This window comes from Capricornis sumatraensis, chromosome 6 (assembly GCF_032405125.1).
Source record: "Capricornis sumatraensis isolate serow.1 chromosome 6, serow.2, whole genome shotgun sequence".
In the NCBI taxonomy this organism is placed as follows: Eukaryota; Metazoa; Chordata; class Mammalia; order Artiodactyla; family Bovidae; genus Capricornis; species Capricornis sumatraensis.
Window position 1 is genome coordinate 78,635,804 of NC_091074.1, and position 20,163 is coordinate 78,655,966.

The 20,163-nt window shown below is 51.0% G+C and overlaps 1 protein-coding gene across 3 annotated transcripts in view; it reads left to right on the forward strand.

The window, feature by feature from the left end:
- The window catches only part of BMP1 (bone morphogenetic protein 1), a 45,621-nt gene that overhangs the window by 12,020 nt on the left and 13,438 nt on the right, over nucleotides 1-20,163 (forward strand). For all 3 annotated transcript variants that reach the window (XM_068974663.1, XM_068974664.1, XM_068974665.1), the window contains exons 5-14: nucleotides 263-441; nucleotides 1,167-1,272; nucleotides 2,917-3,041; nucleotides 3,584-3,699; nucleotides 14,666-14,768; nucleotides 16,485-16,601; nucleotides 16,853-16,998; nucleotides 17,093-17,288; nucleotides 18,950-19,075; nucleotides 19,910-20,070. In XM_068974663.1, coding sequence (XP_068830764.1) covers nucleotides 263-441; nucleotides 1,167-1,272; nucleotides 2,917-3,041; nucleotides 3,584-3,699; nucleotides 14,666-14,768; nucleotides 16,485-16,601; nucleotides 16,853-16,998; nucleotides 17,093-17,288; nucleotides 18,950-19,075; nucleotides 19,910-20,070 — 1,375 coding nt within the window. The remainder of the gene's footprint in view (nucleotides 1-262; nucleotides 442-1,166; nucleotides 1,273-2,916; nucleotides 3,042-3,583; nucleotides 3,700-14,665; nucleotides 14,769-16,484; nucleotides 16,602-16,852; nucleotides 16,999-17,092; nucleotides 17,289-18,949; nucleotides 19,076-19,909; nucleotides 20,071-20,163) is intronic.

Consider the following 20,163-nt stretch of genomic DNA (forward strand, 5'->3'; position numbering starts at 1 on the left):
CCCTAGCCCGTGTTCGGTCCTGGGCACTGCAGCCGTCCCCCCGGGCACGGCCCTGGGTCATCTGTCCCCTCCCGCCATGGGGGCATTTCCCCAGGAGCTGCCCCGGATGTGGCTCAGACCCCAGCACACACCCGGGCATCACGCGCTCAGGCCCTTCCTCCACCCCTCTGCTCCTTGGCCCCCCTGGCAGCCACGCCCGGCCCCTGAGTGGATGCACTCCCCCAGCTCGGGACCGCCCCCCTGAGCTGGCCCCGCCCTCCAGGTGCTGCTCCTACGTGGGCCGCCGTGGCGGGGGCCCCCAGGCCATCTCCATCGGCAAGAACTGTGACAAGTTTGGCATTGTGGTCCACGAGCTGGGTCACGTCATCGGCTTCTGGCATGAGCACACGCGACCCGACCGAGACCGCCACGTCTCCATCGTGCGGGAGAACATCCAGCCAGGTACAGACCTCTGCCTGCCCCTCCAGGGTCCCTGGTCAGGGTGGGGGCTGCTCCCTTAAGCCATCACCTTTGCTCAACGTGGTATTACAGTCCCAGCTGTGCCTGGGGTCCAAACACTCCCCCTGAAACATCTTCTCTGGGTCAGTGGCAGCTCAGGGACCACAAATCCATTGTCAGATGGGGGCCGGGACAGGTCTAGGTCCTGCACACAGGGCTGCCTGGAGCAGCCAGAACCCACCTGGTCTTCAGGGTGGGGGTTGGGGAGGGGTCGGCCCTTTCTCCATGCTTCCCTAGGCTTTCTCTTCACTTTTACCGTCTTCAGCTCTCTGCCTATTCTGTCCTCTAAAGGGTTTTTTCTCTCTCCTTTCTCCCGACTATGCTCTCTCTTCCCTCCCTTCCTGCTTCCTCCCTCTCCTCCCCTCTTCACTGCTCTCATCTCCCCGGTGGTTCTAGAAATGGGCGCCTCCTTTCTATCGTCCCTTGAGTCATTTCTCCAGCACATCCTCACCCCACCTACACCCTGCTGGACAGACTCTTCTAGAGATTTGTCTCTCCCCAAGGCTTCCCTGGGTCGCTTTTGGACCCCCAGGTAGGGGGTCACCTCTCAAGAGCAGAGGGGACCCCATCCCTGACCCTAAAGAGGTAGCGCTGCAACCCCCACATACCTGCCCCCTCCCGCTCCCACCCCCTCCCCATCCCACACTCCCTTCTCCTGGTCTTCACAGGGCAGGAGTATAACTTCCTGAAGATGGAGGTCCAGGAGGTGGAGTCCCTGGGGGAGACCTATGATTTTGACAGTATCATGCACTATGCCCGGAACACATTCTCCAGGTGAGAGATTGGGGCCCCCCTCTTCTGGGGCAGCCCAGCCCTGCCCTCTGTAGACCTCCCACTTTGCACTACCCTGCCCCACTGGGGTCATCAGTGAGGACAGGAGTGAGCCCCTGGGTGGTTGAGGACCCATGGGTGCTGCCTGCCCTGCTGTTCTCTTCTGCAGTGAATCGGTGGCAGGACTGGGACTCCCAGGGCCTAGGTTCCTCACCTAGTACTGGGCACAGTGGGCCCAGGAGGGTGAAACCCAGCTGCTGCCCAGGCACATGGGATGCCAAGGCCCCAGAGCTGTATCAGCCCGAGGGAGCTGAGTTTTTCCCTCAACCATCTGCCAAAGGGGGCACATTTTTCTGGTGGGTCTGCCTTTTGGTAATTGACTGATCTGTACAAAGGCTGGCTTCTGTCCTGGATCAGCCCTGCTCCCTAACTCATGAGCACATATACACCTACTCTTTATCCTGAGCCCAGGCTTCCTGGTGGCTCAGACAGTAAAGAATCCGCCTGCAGTGGGAAAGACCCGGGTTTGATCCCTGGGTTGGGAAGATCCCCTGGAGAAGGGAATGGTAACCAACTCCAGTATTCTTGCCTGGAGAATCCCATGGACAGAGGAGCCTGATGGGGTACAGTTCAGGGGATATTGCAAAGAGTCAGACAGGACTGAGTGACTAAGCATAGGTTCCCAGAAACCACAGGCAGAACCCCCAGCGGTTTTGGCCCAGCCTCCCCATCCCAGCTTCTCCTTGGCTGAGTATGGCACTCTGCCCCTCCCCCTCCTCAGGCTTTCCCTCACCCGCCACGCCTGGCCTTTCCCACGCCTGGCTCTGCCCTCTTCCTCCATCTCTGCTCTCCCAGACACTGGCCCTTCCCCTCTCCTCGGTCGCTCCTTCTAGACCCTCTCTTCCTGCCTCCAGACCTGAGGGAATAGACCAAGGAAGGGTAGTGAGGTCACCCCAGCCCCCACCCACAGACCACCCATTTCCCACCAGTCCAACCCCAGCTCCTGCTGAGGTCTACCCAGCTGGGTGTGAGTCAGGGGCCCTGGGGAGGTGGAGGGCTGCCTGCTCTGCCTGCATTCTGATCTTCCCAGATGGAAACACCCGGGACCCAGCAGGCAAGAACTGGGGGGACAGGAGACACGATGGGTCAGGAGCTGGAGGGGCTGTTTTGGGGTCTGGTCTGGCCACAGTGAAACCTGCCCTTTGGCCTTGTCCCAGGTGCCACCAGGAAGGAAGAAGGGCTGGCCCTGGGTAGTCCTGGGAGAGGTGTCAGCAGGGCTGATACACACCAGGGGCCTCAGAAGCAGGGCTGAGACACGGCTGACTAGGGGGTCTGAGGTCTCCCAGGGTTGGGAGGTGGGCCAGACAGAGCTAGGGCACGGGTGGGTCCCCAGGGCCTCCTAGGTCTGTGTTCTCGACCTCCCAAGTGTTCCCGGGGCTCCCCCAGGCCCTGTGGCGTGGCTGCCACGGAGCAGAGTGGCAGCTGGTCAGTGGGCAGTGTAATGACAGGGTGAGATGTCTCCACCCGTCCCCGACCCTGCTGAGGAATGTCTGGGCTCTAGCAGGGTCGTGACCTTGGGTGCATGCAGGCGAGCCGCCCTCCTTCCGATCGATTCTCACCCCAGGCTGGGCTTCTTCTCCTCCCCAGGGGCATCTTTCTGGATACCATCGTTCCCAAGTACGAGGTGAATGGGGTGAAGCCCCCCATTGGCCAGAGGACACGACTCAGCAAGGGGGACATTGCCCAGGCACGCAAGCTCTACAAGTGCCCAGGTCAGGGCAGGGATGGGGACGGGACAGGGTGGGGTGGAGGGCAGGCCCTGGGGCCAAGAAGGTTGAAGCTGTGAGACTTAGAAGTCGGAGGCAGCCTGGTTTCTGAGGAGGGGTCACCCAAGTAGGAGCAGTGTTCAAGTTACAGACCCAAACTGGGGCTTGGATCTAGTGGGGAGGTGCTGAGCCACCCACCTTCTGAGGGTCTCTGAGAGTGAGGGGCAGTGGGAGTAGAAAAAGCCAAAGGGGGGGGGGCGGTGTGTGCAGAGCAGTTCCCAGGAAGTGAGACAGAGTGAGGCCCTCCCAAGGAGCTTGACCTTAACTCTGGAAGGCTTGTTGCCTTGACAACAGGGCATCCCTGGCACTAGGTAGAAAAAGAGGAGAAGGAGGTGGATCTTAAAGGGACAGAATCATCCCAGACTCTTTCCTCTGCTCAACCAGTCTCCTGTCCCCCAAAGGGCACCAGGGCTCAGGACGAGAAGCCAGAAGGTTGCGGGGTCTGGGTACCTGCAGCAAGCAATCTGATCATTTCCTTTCCTTGACAGCCTGTGGAGAGACCCTGCAGGACAGTACAGGCAACTTCTCCTCCCCCGAGTACCCCAATGGCTACTCTGCCCACATGCACTGTGTATGGCGTATCTCGGTCACACCTGGGGAGAAGGTAACTGAGCATTACTTCCTCTGCCAGGACCCCCGAGTAGGAGAGCTGAGTCCTTATGGCTGTGAATGACCTTCCTGGGAAATATGCTCATTCACCCCACAGGAGGATGGGAAAGTGTGAAAGTCACTCAGTCGTGTCCAATTCTTTGTGATCTCATGGGCTGTAGCCCGCCAGGCTCCTCGGTCCATGGAATTCTCCAGGCCAGAATAATGGAGTGGATGGCCATTCCCTGCTCCAGGGGATCTTTCCAACCCAGGAACTGAGCCCATGTCTCTCGCATTGCAGGCAGATTCTTTACCATCTGAGCTACTAGGGAAGCCCAGGAGGATGGGAGGCTTCTACTGATAATTGTATACAAACGCTAAAGGAAGAGCATTTACTATGTGCTAGGCATGTTTCTACTTGCTTCTCAGATCCATTCACAGGCTTTTCACGTGGAGTCTGGACCTCTCACCCACCCTTGGGCCTTCCATGTCCTTCATATTTTTATTGCACCCACAGCTTTTCAGGCTTTATTTGCTTTGACTGGAACTTGGTACTTAATGTTCTAGTGCAACCTTGAGCTGGGTTAGATTTTATTATCAGTCACATTGCTTATTCCAACAGGTCTCAAGATCATTTTGAATCAGAATTCCACCATCCACCATTCTCACTCTGTCATGAGCTCATTGGATATGCATGTCTTCTGGGCCTTCCAAACTCAACCTTTGATCAAAATATTGAACAGAACATGAATCAAAGCAGATTCCAAGATCTCCCTCTGAATTGACATTGACCCAGTAATCTGCAGGCTTCAGGCAGAGCTATTCCACTAGCAATGACTACTTTAAGAGTCATTACCAGTCAGCCACAGGTCACCACTGGGTTGACCAACCACAGTAGGAGCCGCTTCTGAGACCAGGCCTGTGTCATCTGTATGTCTTTGACATAGGAAGTGATTAATAAATACCAAATAGGTGGGTGGATTGCCTTAGCAAACATAAGTACTATTTCACCGGTTGGTAAAATTCCTTTTAAAAAGGAAGTAAGATTTGTCTAATGTGTCTTGTTTCCAGTGAACCCAGACTGGCTCCTAGCAATCAAATGTTTCTTTTCTAAATGGTCACAGGCTGTCTATTTTAAATGGTCACAGACCATCTGTTGAATTGGGGATTAACATTGAACTCCATGGTTTGCAATTCCCAGAATTAAACTCCAAACTCTCCTCCCCAAACACTCATACGTACATTCTCGCACACACCCCTTTTGAAAGTTGGAAAGATTCTGTTCTGACTTCTCAAGATTACAGACACTGATCACATCTGCAAGTTATTTGAATGTCCTCTGATGTCATTTTAAGTCTAGAGACAAAAGCCAATTTAAATAGGCGCTTGCTGACTCTCCTCCTATATTATTGAGCTTCTCTTTCCTTTTCAAATGATGTTTACTTTTTTGTAATTTGAAGATTATCCTTTTTTATGACAAACTTTCATTGAGAGTTGAATAATTCCCTGTCTCTCTTGCTTAGTTTTCTACCATCGTCCCTCAACAGTGAGCCCATCCCTTCCTTGTTCTTCTCCTTGTTCTGAATCTGACTTAAAAATTGCAGTCCTTTTTGCTGTCTTGTACTGACCTTGCCCTGGATTCTTTCATTCCTCTACTGAGGAATTTTGAAATCTTACCACAGATAATAACAACATGTAATGACTACTGAGCATAATGATTAGCCAATCACATGTTAAATTCTTTGTGTTATGTCTTTTAGTTAGCCCCACAACGTTAAAGGCTGGGTGCTAATGTTAGCCTTATTATTATTATTTGTTTGGCTGCACCATGCAGCCTGTGGGATCTTAGTTCCCTGACCAGGGATCAAACTCGAGCCCTTGGAGTAAAAGCACAGAGACCTAACCATCTGACTGCCAGGGACTTCGGGCTGGCTTCATTTTGTATATAAGAAAGCAAACTTAGAAAAACTAACTTGCCCAGGATCTCGTAGAACCTGGATTATGATATCAGAGTCTGCGATTGTAGTACTATATGTATTCCAAAGCCTATTCCGTTCTTACAACAACTACTTAAGTGCCCTTCAGCAACAGTGTTGTCTGGGCACTTTGTGCCTGGCGCTGGGCCTGGCACCGGAGATGGACAGGTGCCCGAGATAGTCCCTGGCCCTGAGGAACACTGAGAAGGGTAGAGCATCCTTTCTTTCCTGTTTAGGAGGTTTGCTTTGTCAGAAGGCATAGGGCAACTTTGTCAGGACCCACTTCTTCCCTTCCTGCTCTGGGCTGATATGGGCTGGCCCTAGTCTCTAGAGCAGGGGTTCCTAACCTTTTTGGCACAAGGGACTGGTTTCATGGAAGACAGTGTTTCCACGGCCCAGGGTGGGAGGGATGGTTTCAGGATGATTCAAGTGCACTGCATTTATTGTGTTAATGATGGTATTTGTAGCCACTCCCTGGCGCTAGCATCACTGTCTCAGATCATCAGGCATTAGATTCTCATAAGTGTGCAACCTCTATCCCTCGCGTGCGTAGTTCACAATAGGGTTCATTCTCCTGTGAAAATTTAATGCCATGGCTGAACTGACAGGAGATAAAGCTCAAGGAATAATGTGAGCAATGGGGAGTAGCTATAAATACAGATGAAACTTCACTCACTTGCCTGCTGTTCACCTCCTACAATATAGCTAACAGGCCATGGCCTGGCAATTAGGGTGGGGACCCCTACTCTAGTGGACATGTGGGCTTGCCTTAGAAAAATCTGTGTATGCCTTGAGTCTGCTTCCTCCATAACTCCCACAAGACTCACCATCCTTTTTCAGCAGTGTGCCCAGTGCTCCTGGGAGTAGGCTAGAGATTAAAAAAAAAAAAAAAATTCAGATTAACCAAGGCACAATTGGAGAATTCCATGAACAGAGGAGCCTGGCAGGCTACACTCCATGGGGTCACAAGAGTCAGACACGACTAAGTTACTAACACACACACACAAAGTATACCCATGGTCCTGGTTGAAACCATAGAATTATAACTGAATGAAAGATGGAACTGTCAGGGACAGAAACATTTAAAGGCTGGGGAGAATAGAAGAAGATGGCATCATAAAGCTGTCACAGCCACTCCCTGTGGCCAATTATGTGCAAAGTATTGGCATCCTATTTGCATGATGTCTTTATTCCTCACAGCAGTGTCGTGATGTAGGTACTGTTATCCCTGTTGGAGAGAGGAGGGTCTCGAGGCTCAAAGGGCAGAAGTAGACCTGGCCAAGTTTGCTGTGGTAGCAGTGGTGGAACCAGCACTCAGTTCTAGCTATCTGACTCCAAAGTCTACTCTTTCAACAGTAAACCTTAAATAAATCCAACTGCATTAGCAAATGGACTTTGACATCTTTTTGGCTCCTGAGAGGTTGTTTTTCACTCACCTCCCAGTTCTCAGCTTATTGCCAGCAATGCACGTGATATGTGAATCTTATCTTGTACAATCACGCAAGTCTCGGTGATGTCAAACAGATGAAAGAGCCACTTTGGAGGACTACTCTGAGGATCCCTAAGCCTTTACGCTGCAAGTGATTAGCAGCTGCCCTGAAGAGTATTTACAGTGTTTCCCAGGCAACAAAGGGAACTCCTTTATGAGCAGGAGAGTGGTTTCAGGACATGAGAGTCAATTGTTGCAGAGTAGCCAAGAAGATAAGAGAATACAATGTTTTTTGGATTTGGCGTCTCCACCCTCCTTCCCATCCCTACTTTCCGACATCCTGACTCTTCCTCAAGGTCCAGCCCAAATTCTGCCTCCTGTCTAAGGCCTTCCCTAACCCCTACTTCCCATTCCCCAGCTGGGCAGAGATGACCCATCTCCTCCCTCCTCTGCAAGGTCTGGGCTGAGTCCACCCCTAAGTCTCTTTTCTTGGGCACTGAAGGGCATGGGGCATCAAGGAGATGTAGCGAAAGTTGATGCTCTTTCTTTGTACAGCTGTTGGGCAGAACTGATTGGTAGGCCTGGGACAGCCACAGGGAATAGAGGTTAAAGGCATAAGTTTAAGAGCCAGAATTTAAGCCTAGGTTTGACTCTCAACTGTGTTCTTTTTTAAAATATATATATTCGTTGTCGTTCAGTTGCTAAGTCATGTCCAACTCTTTGCAATCCCATGAACTGCAGCACACCAGGCTTCCCTGTCCTTCACTATCTCCTGGAGTTTGCTCAAACTGATGTCCATTGAGCCAGTGATGCCATCCTGCCATCTCATCCTCTGTCGCCCCTTCTCTTCCTGCCCTCGGTCTTTCCCAGCATCAGGGTCTTTTCCAGTGAGCTGGCTCTTCACATCAGGAGGCCAAAGTATTGGAGCTTCTGCTTCACCATCAGTCCTTCCAATGATTGTTCAAGGTTGATTTCTTTTAGGATGACTGGTTTGATCTTTCTGTCCAAGGGACTCTCAAGCATCTTCTTTAGCACTGCAATTCTAAAATTAATATATATGTTTATTTGTATTTATTTGGCTGTGCCTGGTCTTAGTTTCGGCATGTGGGATCTTTAGCTGTAGCATGTGGGATCTAGTTCCCCAACCAGAAATCGAACCCAGGCACCCTGCTTTGGGAACACAGTGTCTTAGCCACTGGACCATCAGGAAAGTCCCTCAGCTGTGCTCATTACTGGATGTATGATGTTGGGGAAGTTGCTTATGCTCTCTGAGCCTTTGTTTCCCCATCTGTAAAATGGGCCTGGTGATAGTACCTCCCTCACGGGGTGGATAACAAGGGTTAAACAAGTTAATGTACATACGATGCTTATAGGGCACTGCCTAAACATAGTAGGAATTCAGTGTTAGCTGCTAGTATCATTCTGTGTGTGTATGTGTGTGTGTGTGTGTGTGTGCTCAGTCATGTCTGACTTTTGTGACCCCATGGACTAGCCTGCCAGGCTCCTTTGTCCCTGAAATTTTCCAGGCAAGAATACTGGAGTGAGTTGCCATTTCCTACTCCAGGAGATCTTCCTGACCCAGTGATCAAACCCATCCTTTCTGCATTGGCAGGTGGATTCTTTACCACGGCACCACCTGGGCCATTCTATAGTCCTGATCTATTGAGGCCTGGCGTGCTGCGATTCATGGGGTTGCAGAGTCGGACACGACTGAGCGACTGAATTGAACTGAACTGAACTGATTAATGAATACTGCTGCTGCTAAGTCGCTTCAGTCATGTCCAACTCTGTGCGACCCCATAGACGGCAGCCCACTAGGGCTCCTCTGTCTCTGGGATTCTCCAGGTAAGAACACTGGAGTGAGTTGCCATTTCCTTCTCCAATGCATGAAAGTGAAAAGTGAAAGTGAAGTCGCTCAGTTGTACCCAACTCTTAGCAACCCTATGGACTGCAGCCCACCAGGCTCCTCCATCCATGGGATTTTCCAGGCAAGAGTACTGGAGGGTGCCTCAATTGCCTCCATCTATTTTCCTGGATTCTGGTGTGGACTATCTTGTGACCCAAATATCAGACTATCTAAACTCAACTCTAGGAGTAAAATCCACATATATTGAGTGACATACACTGCCATACGGATGTGTGACGTGTATGTTTGACCCCGGTGTCAGACAAGGTCTTAAATTTTACATGTAGTAATTTAATTCCCCTAAACTCTATGAGGCAGGTACTATTACCATTTGTTGTTGTCATTGTTGTTTAGTCACTAAGTCCTGTCCGATTCCTTTGTGACCCCATGGACTGTAGCCCACCAGGCTCCTCCATCCATGGGATTTCCTAGGCAAGAATACTGGGGGCGCGGTTGCCATTTCATCCTCCAGGGGAATCTTCCTGACCCATGGATTGAATCCATGTCTTCTGCGTTGGCAGGTGGATTCTTTACTGCTGAGCCACCAGGGAAGCTCACTATTACCATTACCATCTTGCAAATAAGGAAACAGAGGAGTTCAATAATGGGCCTAAGATCTGCCTGAGGCCAGCCAACTGGTCTCCGAGGATTGATGTGTTTTCCCAGCTCCTCCCTGAGACCACTCAACACGCATGAGGAATACTTCCCACATGCAAGGTTCACCTGGGGACGCTGCACCCCTATTGCATTTTCCCCACGACTCCCCAGTGGAATCCTTATGATCGCCTCCATTTTTCAGACAAAGACAGCAAGGCCCAAAGTCAGGCTCTGGGCCAGAGTCACCAGCTAGGAAGTGGCAGAGCTGGCCAGGTTTTCCTTGGCAAAGGGCAGTGCCCCTGCCACCAGAGCACAGCTGTTTCCACATGACAGAAGTCGTTACAACTCTTAATTGGACACCTCCGGTCTCAATATAGCCACAGCTGCGCCTCCCTATGAGATGCGCCTGACCGCCAGCCCAGGTCTCTTCCTCCTACTTGTGGTGACCTCTGCTTCCTCTTGCCCGTGGAAGGTTTCGGGTGGGCCTGGTAGGGTTCTGCCAGCCGGGCGTGGTTTCTTTTTTGGGGGCCTGAATGTATCCATCCTGGACAGAGTCACGGTTGTTTCCGGGGAAGAAGGAAAAGTGGCTGCTGTTCTCCGTGCAGCTGCTGAGCAGACTTGATTGGCAGGCTCAGAGAAGCCACGTGGAGTAGTGGTTAAGAGAGTAAGTTTAGGAGCCAAGAAGCCCTCACTTGGCCCTCTGCATTCCTTCTTCCATCCAGCCACTCTTTTTTTTTAAGATTGATTTTCTTTGTTGGCTGTGGTGGGCCTTCGTTGCTGCACACGGGCTTTCTCTAGTTGCAGAGCATGGCTTTTCATTGTGGTGGCTCCTCTTGCTACAGAGCACGGGCTTCAGTAGATGTGGCTCTCGGGCTTAGTGGCTCAGTTACATGTGGAATCTTCCCAGACCAGGGATCAAACCCATGTCCCCTGCATTGGCAGGTAGATTCTTAACCGCTGGACCACCAGGGAAGCCCCATCTAGCAACTCTTTAAAAGATATTTTTGTTGTGTGCTAGATATAAAGATAGCATATGCATGTTATTAAAATTTTGAGCAATATAGAAATGCCTCAGCTAAAAAATGAACTTTCTCCATTTGATTATCCTTTGAATGCCACTCCTCAGAGGTAACTAAGCATTGGTAACACTTGGGATGTCCTTCCAGACTCTTTTAGTGTGTGTGTGGTCTTCTGTAACTTGCCTTTCATTCAACAATAAATCATGGTCATCGGTCTATGTCAGCACATATATTATCTAGCCCAATCACTTTTGAGGCTGCTTGGCATCCCATCATCTCAATTTAATTATTTAATCACCCCCTGCAGGTCTCTTTTTTATATATAATTTTATTTTTATTTATTTTTGACAGTGCTGGGTCTTCATTGCTGCGCACGGGCTTTTCTCTAGCTACAGCGAGTGGGGGCTGTGCTCTAGTTGCCGTGCATAGGCTTCCCGTTACAATGATTTCCCTCGTTGCAGAACATGGGTTCGAGGTGTACAGGCTTCAGGCTTGTGGCGTGTGGACTCCGTAGTTGTGGTTCCCCGGCTCTAGAGCATAGGCAGAGTAGTTGTGGTGACTGGGCTAGGTTGTTCCTCAGCTTGTGGGATCCTCCCAGACCAGGGACCGAACCCATGTTTCCTGCATTGGCAGGATTCTTTATGACCGAGCCCCCAGAGAAGCCCACCCTGCAGGTTTCTTGATGGACACTGTTCTAAGTTTTCCCAACCTTTCATTACTACCAAAATAAACACCTTGACACTTATATCTTTATACACTTAGGCAAGTTTCTCTGTAGAACAAATTCTAGAAAGCAAAATTCTGGTCAAGAAATGTTTACTAAGCAACGACTATGTGCCATGCACCAAGGATTCCATAATGAATTAAACTTCCTCTGTGGTCACATTTGATCATTTTCTGAAAAGATAAAATATTGGGTAATAAGACACTGGCTCTAGAGCAAGAGCTGGAACAGATTTTCGACTTCAGTTTTTCAAAATGTCAGGACTTGTCTTTTTATCATGATGATACTCCCGATGGTGATTAGTCATCATCAGCAAGAGTAATATAGTGTACTTTTGAAGGGCTTCCTGGTAGCCTGGTTAGGGTTCCGGGCTCTCACTGCCATGGCCCAGGTTCAATTTCTGGTCAGAGAACTGAGGTCCTGCAAGCTGTATGTGTGAATTCAGTCGTGTCCAACTCTTCGTGACCCCGTGGACTGTAGCCCACCAGGCTCCTCTGTCCGTGGAATTTTCCAGGCAAGAATATTGGAGTGGATTGCCATACTCTCCTCCAGGGGATCTTCCCAGGGATTGAACCCATGTCTCTTATAACCTCTGCCTTGGCAGGCAGGTTCGTTACCGCTAGCACCACCTGGGAAGCCTGTGCAGTGTATCCAAAAAAAACAAACAAACAAACCCAAAAAAGAGTAATATAGTGTACTCATGTTTTCAAAACATGATCTCACTTGATTACCTCTTGTAATCCCACTTGATTACATCAAAGCAGCAAAATTAATGAAAGCCTCCCCAGTACAAACATATTTAAACTCATGTATGAATCAAAAGAAAAGATAAAAGGTGGACCATGGATTCCAAACTAGGTCAGGATGACATGTGAATAAATGGGGGTGAAAAGCAGTGAAAATATGATGGACTCAGTAGATTGAAGGTTGTAGTAAATTGGAAGGATTGGGCTCTATGCACAGAAGGAGTGAGTGAGAAAGAATGGGCCACATGAACAGAGAATGGGGTCCTTGGGTTTGAGACTGAGAATGTTAACAAGATTTAGGGCATGATGTATTGGCTGGGAAGGGGCAGAGAGAGGGTGAGAGAGGAGGACAGGGAATGCAGAGGTCAGAAAATGGCAAGGATCATGCAAGTCGATGGTGAAATCACGAGGAGTTCTGACGGGGTTGATGCTAAAGTAACCATAAGCCAGGAGCTCTTCTTTGACCAGTGGTAGCATTGACCTTGGCTGCAGACAGCAGCTGCCAGCGCCTGCTGTGGGATCTTTTTCATTCCAGCCTCTACTCTGTGTGTTAGTCACGCAGTCATGTCTGACTCTCTGTAACCCCATTGACTGTAGCCACCAGGCTCCTCTGTCCATGGAATTTCCCAGGCAAGAATACTGGAGTGGGTTGCCATTCCCTTCTCCAGAGGATCTTCCTGACCTTCCTGACCCAGGGATTGAAACTGGGTCTCCTGCATTGCAGGCAGATTCTTTATTATCTCAGCCATCCTGGAAGCTATGGGATCTTTTTCATTCCAGCCTCCACTCTGTCTGCCTCTTACATTGCAGGGAGCCAGAGGGGAGATGGACTCCCTTGTCCCTTTCTCCTCCAGCAGGGAATCTAGTTCGCACCTAACAGGTGGGCCCCGTGGAGCTTCACATGCTCATTGCACATGCCTTGCAGATGGGCAGGGGGGCATTCTCTGGAGTCCCTGCTTATTGGACTCAGAAAGTATAGCAAGCTTCAGGGCTCACTCCAGAAACTACTAAGCAAGAAAGTGTGCTTCTCTACCTGTTCATGAGCCCACCTCCTGGGGAGACTTGGTACTTACCAAGGTGTAGAGGTCCCTCCAGTATTAGGTGAACATTTGATGAGTTCAAAGGCCGAAATGAGTATGTGCAGAAGGTGCTTAGGGCAGTGCCTATACCCATGAAGGGCTGTGTCAGGGTGAGATGTCTTTCCTTGTTTTACGTACTAGGTAACTGAGGTTCAGAGAGGTCAAGTGATTTACCCAAGGACTCACAGCAAGAAATGCAGAGATGAGATTCAAACCCAGGCTCAAATGACTGGGTTTTCACTCAGTGATCTTTTTAACATTATGCTTTTTTAAAATGATTTATTTGACTGCCTCAGGTCTCAGTTCCAGCAGGTGGGATCTTTCACTGTAGCACACAGACTCTCTAGTTGTGGCTTGCAGGCTCAATAGTTGTGGCACACGGTCACAGTTCCTCTGAGGCATGTGGGATCTTAGTTCCCCTGTGTCCCCTTTCATTGCAGGGAGGATTTTTAACCACTGGACCCCAGGGAAGTCCCTCATTAGGTGGGACTTAATGCATGTCTTATTCTTCTAAGTCCTAACTTCCTTGATAGAGATGTGTGTGTGTGTGTGTGTGTGTGTGTATGTGTGTGTGTGTGTGTGTATACTCAACTATACTGTATAGTTGAGTATCTCAAACCCATTCACTAGAGGCATACAGACCTGATGGTCTCCTCAGCGGTCAGCATGACCCCTGCTCAGGACCAGCATTTAATAAATATGTGATGACAGGTGACCTCTGCTCTTCCTCTCTGGACCCTGCATTCCCATTCAGACCCCCCAGTACCCAAATACTGTCCTGGGCCCTTCCTATCACCAAGGAGACCTCTTCCCTCTAAAGATGCTGTAATTTATATTATTTAAGTTGACCACGAGAAGAGCTAGGTTTGTGTAACCCTAAGCAACGGCTCCTTAACTAAGGAGAGCAGTAAAATGAGACCCTGGGTTTCAAACATATATTCAGTGAGGTCGTGCATTTTAAGTGAGGCCTGGCCCGGGATGTCTGGGAAGAATGCTGACTAGAACTGGCAGATGGCTGGGGAGGAGGGACATTTCTGTGCCAGGAGCTCCTTTTTAGAACTCTTAACTATTTTTTTTAAATTTATTTTTGGCTTCGCTGGGGTCTTTGTTGCTGAGCACTGGCTTTCTCTCTAGTCATGGCAAGCGGGGGCTACTCTGTTGCGATGCCCAGGCTTCTCACTGCAGTGGCTTCTCTTGTTCCAGAGCACAGGCTTTAGGGTGGGAAGGCTTCAGTGGTTGCAGCATGCAGACTCAGTAATTGTGGAGCACGAGCTTTTGTTGCTCTGTGGTGTGTGGGATCTTCCCGGACCAGGGATTGAACCCATGTCCCCTGCATTGGCAGGTAGAGTCTTTAATCACTGGACCATCAGGGAAGTTCTAGAACTTTTAACTATTTATAACCCATGGCAGATGGCCTTACAAGGCAGGCGGCGGTCATGGGACTGATGGGTGAGGTCAGCGAAGCATGGGCAGCAGTGTAACCTTCTTCCTCCCCCATTTTGCCAGATCATTCTGAACTTCACGTCCATGGACCTGTACCGTAGCCGCCTGTGCTGGTATGACTACGTGGAGGTCCGAGACGGCTTCTGGAGGAAGGCACCCCTTCGAGGTATGGGCCCCACTCTTGCCTTGCCCACTCCGCAGTCGAATCCTTGGTATAACTACTCACATCACAGCCTGCATCCTCCCTGACACCAACACCTGGCCAAGGGCAGCACCATGCCATGGAAGCCAGGAGTCCTGGTGTAGTCAGTGCTGCCAGCTCTATCGCGAAGTGTGTGACTTTGGGCAAGTCCCTTCCCTAGTCTGGACCTCGTGGAGACCTTGGTATGGGCTTCTGGGCTTCTAGCAGATGATGGCTTATCAGTGTACGTGGTGGGGAGTCACACCAGGTAACAGAGGGAGATGGACAGGCCCATCTTCTCAGCTCCAGGCTCTCTTTCTCATCTGGGCAATGTCAGAGGCTCTGTTTCTTGTTTGTGAGATGTGGCCTGAGGGTGCCCATGATGTAGCCTGGTGCATCATGGAGGCCTGCATTCCTGGCACAATGGCCCAAACTTGTTTGCCCAGGATGCTTTGTCTTGGGGTGGGGCGGTAGGGGTGGGGGAGTGGGTAAGTGGGGGATGAGTGGGTCAGAACCACAGGACAGAAGATCCTGTAATGGACATAGAGCCTGAGGGGCTATCTGAATTTTCCTTCTCCAATCTGGACCTGATCCTAAGTGGCTCAGGACTGCTCATTAGCTGTAGAACTTCTGCCCCGTAGCTTGTGCCTGAAGCAGGCTGACAAGTCCTCACTAACCATCTCTTCCCCCCTCCCCCTAGTTTGTTTCTGATGTTGGTCTATTTCTTATTAGTCACCCAAAGCAGCTGTCTTTATGATACTTCCTGCTATGAAGTGTGAGTGTTTCCAAGATTGCAGTTTCTTTTTCAAAACTTGCATTCCTAGGGCAGCACCCCCCTTCCCCTGCCAAAAGCTGGGAAAACACCCATCTTACTAGGAACACACAAATCATCCCAAGTTGATTCTTGACTACAAAGGATTTCACAGATGGCCAACCTCACCCGCTTACGTGGATTCTTGTCAGGTTTTACGTCAAAGAAAGCATTTTCTGCCCAGTTCCTGGATTCAGGGGTTTATTTGGGCTCCTATGGCACCCCCTGCTTTTGAGCAAATGACAACATTTTGTCATAGCCAAAGAAAGCTGTGTTTTCTTTTGGTTATTGCTTGTTAGCATGGATAGCAAGTAAGAAAAGATAGGTAACGATGATAATGCTTTTTTTAAAAAGTGTCAATAAATAAAACACAGGTATCCTTGGTTATGGGCTTCCCTGGTAACTCAACGGTAAAGAATCCGCCTATAGTGCTGGAGATGTGTGTTCGATCCCTGGGTTGGGAAGATCCCCTGGAGAAGGGAATGGCACCCCCCTCCAGTATTCTTGCCTAGAGAATCCCATGGACAGAGGGGCCTGGCAGGCTATAGTCCATGGGATCGCAAAGAGTAGGACATAGTGACTAAACAATAGCACCATTGGTTATGGTGAGGAATCTCTTTCCTCCTAGACACAGACTCCTTCCTATCCTTTTCCTCAAGTACATGAAATCTTCTAGAGTGGCCTCTGGCTCTTTAAGGCCATACTGGACCTTGGATCAGATACAGGACAACTGGAGTGTGTACGGTCTTGAGAATGTGTGTCAAGGGCAGACCAGGGTCCAGCACCCGCCCGCAGAGATGGGGCGGGCTCCCTGGAATTGCAGCCCTGGAGCAAGAAGGGCAGAGGCCTCATTCGAACCTCACTGCCCTCTGTCTGCCCCATCTGTGCAGGCCGCTTCTGTGGGGGCAAACTCCCCGAGCCCATTGTGTCCACCGACAGCCGCCTCTGGGTTGAATTCCGCAGCAGCAGCAACTGGGTCGGGAAGGGCTTCTTTGCGGTCTATGAAGGTACTGAGGCAAGGGGAGAAAGCAGGGTTGGAGGTGGGGGTCCCTGGACACCCTAGAGCCACTCCCTCCTGGCACCCCACGGGTAAGGCCAAGGCCCCTTGAGGGAGGAAGCAGAGATCCCAATGGGATTGGCTGGGGCCTGGGACCCTGGGAGGCTAGGGAATGTGGGTGGGACTGGAAGAAGGAAAAAGGAGCTCAGAGCATTCTGACCAACACTCCCCTCTTCCCCCCCTTGTCCCTTGTCCCCAAAGCCATCTGCGGGGGAGATGTGAAAAAGGACAATGGCCACATCCAATCGCCCAATTACCCAGATGACTACCGGCCCAGCAAAGTCTGTGTCTGGCGGATCCAGGTGTCCGAGGGCTTCCACGTGGGCCTCACCTTCCAGTCCTTTGAGGTGGGTCAGGGAGGCCCCCTCCTGAGGGCTTCCAGGGCTTGGGTCTGGGCCACCAGGGCTCCTCTTGCCAATGAGCCCCCCACTGCCTCCCCAGATCGAGCGCCACGACAGCTGCGCCTATGACTACCTGGAGGTGCGGGACGGGCACAGCGAGAGCAGCACGCTCATCGGGCGCTACTGCGGCTACGAGAAGCCCGACGACATCAAGAGCACGTCCAGCCGCCTCTGGCTCAAGTTCGTCTCTGACGGGTCCATTAACAAGGCTGGCTTTGCTGTCAACTTTTTCAAAGGTGCCTCCTTTCCTGCTGCCCCACCATGCCCGCCCCTGTGGCCAACCCATCCTCTTTGGTCCTTCTTTTTCTTAATTTTATTTGCTTGTGGTAAGAACACTTAGTGTGAGAGCTACACTCAGAACACAACTGAGTATACAATTCAGCACAGGTATAGTGCTGTGCAGCTCTGTCAGCTTGACTGAAACTTTTTTAAAAAATGATTTTAAATTTATTTTTTGGCTGCACTGCATGGCATGGCAGATCTTAAGCTCCCCATCCAGGGACTGAACCCAACCCATGCCCCCTCCAGTAGAAACTCGGAGTCTTAACTACTGGGTAAGTGTTATCACTCAGTCATGTCTGACTCTGTGACCCCATGGACTGTCGTCCGCCAGGCTCCTCTGCCCATGGAATTCTCCAGGCAAGCATACTGGAGTGGGTTGCCATGCCCTTCCCCAGGGGATCTTCCTGACCCAGGGATTGAACCCAAATCTCTTGCACTGCAGGCGGATTCTTTACCATCTGAGCCACTGGGCCACCAGGGAGGTCCCTTGGCTGAAAATTTATGTCCTCTGAGTTGTGACTCCCCACGCCCCAGGCCCTGGCACCCACCATTCCACTCTTTAATTTTATGAATTTGACTGTTTTTGATACCTCATGTGAATGGAATCATGTACATTTTAACTTTCTGTGACTGGCTTATTTTAACGTAATGTCCCAAAGGTTCACCCGTGTTGTCGCGGATGGCAGAATTTCTCTTTTTCAAGGCTGAATAGTATTCCACTGTGTGTCCAGATCAGATTTCCTTAGCCTGATCCATCAGTGGACACCTTAGCTATTGTGAATTGTGCTGCTGTGGCTTCATTCCCACCTCATTCATTCACTCAACACACTCCTAGAGATGTGCAGACCCTGGCGCCCTGTCCTTGAAGTTATGTCCTAACTGGGCAGGAAAGGTCCCAGTGAATAACTACATATGATACCTTGTTGAGTAAATACCACACCTAGGTAAAAGTAGCCAATACATGGTAGGTGCTCGACTGAGAGTTGACGTAATTGAAGAGTTGCTTTAAAGCCCACACGTTTGTGCAGAAGGGGTGTTGGTGAGAGGCAGAGACAGGAAGTGCCATAGCAGCTCAGGAAGGAGGCAAGATAGCGTGGACTTTTTATTGGTGTGATTCTGGGTATTGAGGACATTCTGCCCAAACTTCCTTTCCTTGTTTTAAGCTGGGGACAGCAACAGCCCCTCCATCACAAGCTTCACACAGGGATTGAAGGAGAGATGCAAGAATAGTAGTCAGCCAGGGACGGCGCAGGAGGGACACCGGTGAATGAAGGTGGCCACCAGCGCAGCTGGTGTGGTCAGAAGGAAGGCTCCATGGGCTCCATCTGCCCCTTCCTTCAGGGCCCTGCCTTTGGGGCTGTCTTCAGCCAGATGCCCTTGGGAACAAGTGGGGTTCTGAGCAGCCGTGGAAGGCTGGGTGGGGCAGGGAAGCCCTTGTCCTCGGAGCTGAGTGGACAAAGGAAGATCACAACTGACTTCTTCCCCTTGGAATGGGGCGAGGAGTGGTCGCAGCAGCCTGAGGGACCCTGGGCTTGGCTCTCAAGCAGAGGGCAGGAGGAAGAGGGCCCCGGGTCCCAGACTGGGAGTCACTGACACCCTTGCTTTCTGACTGCAGAGGTGGATGAGTGCTCTCGGCCCAACCGTGGGGGCTGTGAGCAGCGGTGTCTCAACACCTTGGGTAGCTACAAGTGCAGCTGTGACCCTGGGTACGAGCTGGCCCCCGATAAGCGCCGCTGTGAGGGTGAGTGCCCCCAGACCACCCAGGACCCTGTGCCCTATCCCCTTCCAAACCCTCCAGCCTGGGTTTCTTATGCCCCTCAGACAGACCTTTTTCTGGAAAAACTAGGATTCCCTGGCACTTTGGTCACCACTGGTTGATGAGGAATACATTGTATATTTCAGTCCCCCAGAACACACTGTGACCAGGTGTGATGTACTTTGGGTTTTTTTTGTTTTCATTCTTGTTCTTCTTTTAAATGCTGATCTTGATTGATTTCATCACCCACCAGAAGGTGGTGATCCACCATTTGGCAGTTCTCGGACGGGCACTGAGTTTCAGCCTCTCATTATAAATGTTCCTAGGAGGCTAGTGAAACCCTATCTGGCTAACTGACTCCAGCTCAGCCTGATCTTGCTACCGGCTTCTCTCTGCTTACTTCTGAGCAGCTCCTTCTCCCTGCCTCCCGGTCCCCACTCCCCAGCCCTCCCTGCTATCCTTCCAGTCCTCCCTGTCTTCCCTGCCCACTGCCAGTCCCCTCTGCCTCCCTCCCAGCACTTTCTGCCCGCTTGCACTGCCTTTCTGGAGCCCACCCCCAGCCCAAGCAAGTGCCTGGCCTTTTCTCTCACAGAGAAGATAGAAATGACCACACAACTCCTCAACTCCCTCTACTCTGAAGACACCCCCTCACCCTGCCTCTTCCCCCTCTACCCCAGAGACACCAGACACAAGCCCCCGCCTTGGGCTGGGGAATCCACGAATCCTTCCTTCCTCCTTCATGCACCCCAGCCGGTGTTCATGCCCTTTCTCTAGAGCCGAGACTCCTGGGGGGTGACACTGCCTTCCTTGTGCCCCCAGCTGCCTGTGGCGGATTCCTCACCAAGCTCAATGGCTCCATCACCAGCCCAGGCTGGCCCAAGGAGTACCCCCCTAACAAAAACTGCATCTGGCAGCTGGTGGCGCCCACTCAGTACCGCATTTCCCTGCAGTTCGACTTCTTTGAGACCGAGGGCAATGACGTAAGTGCCCGCCCCAGGGGCTGAGGAGACTCAGAGAGGTCCAAGATGTGGGAGCTCGGCTCAGTGCCTGTTTCCTACCCTCTGAAAGAAACA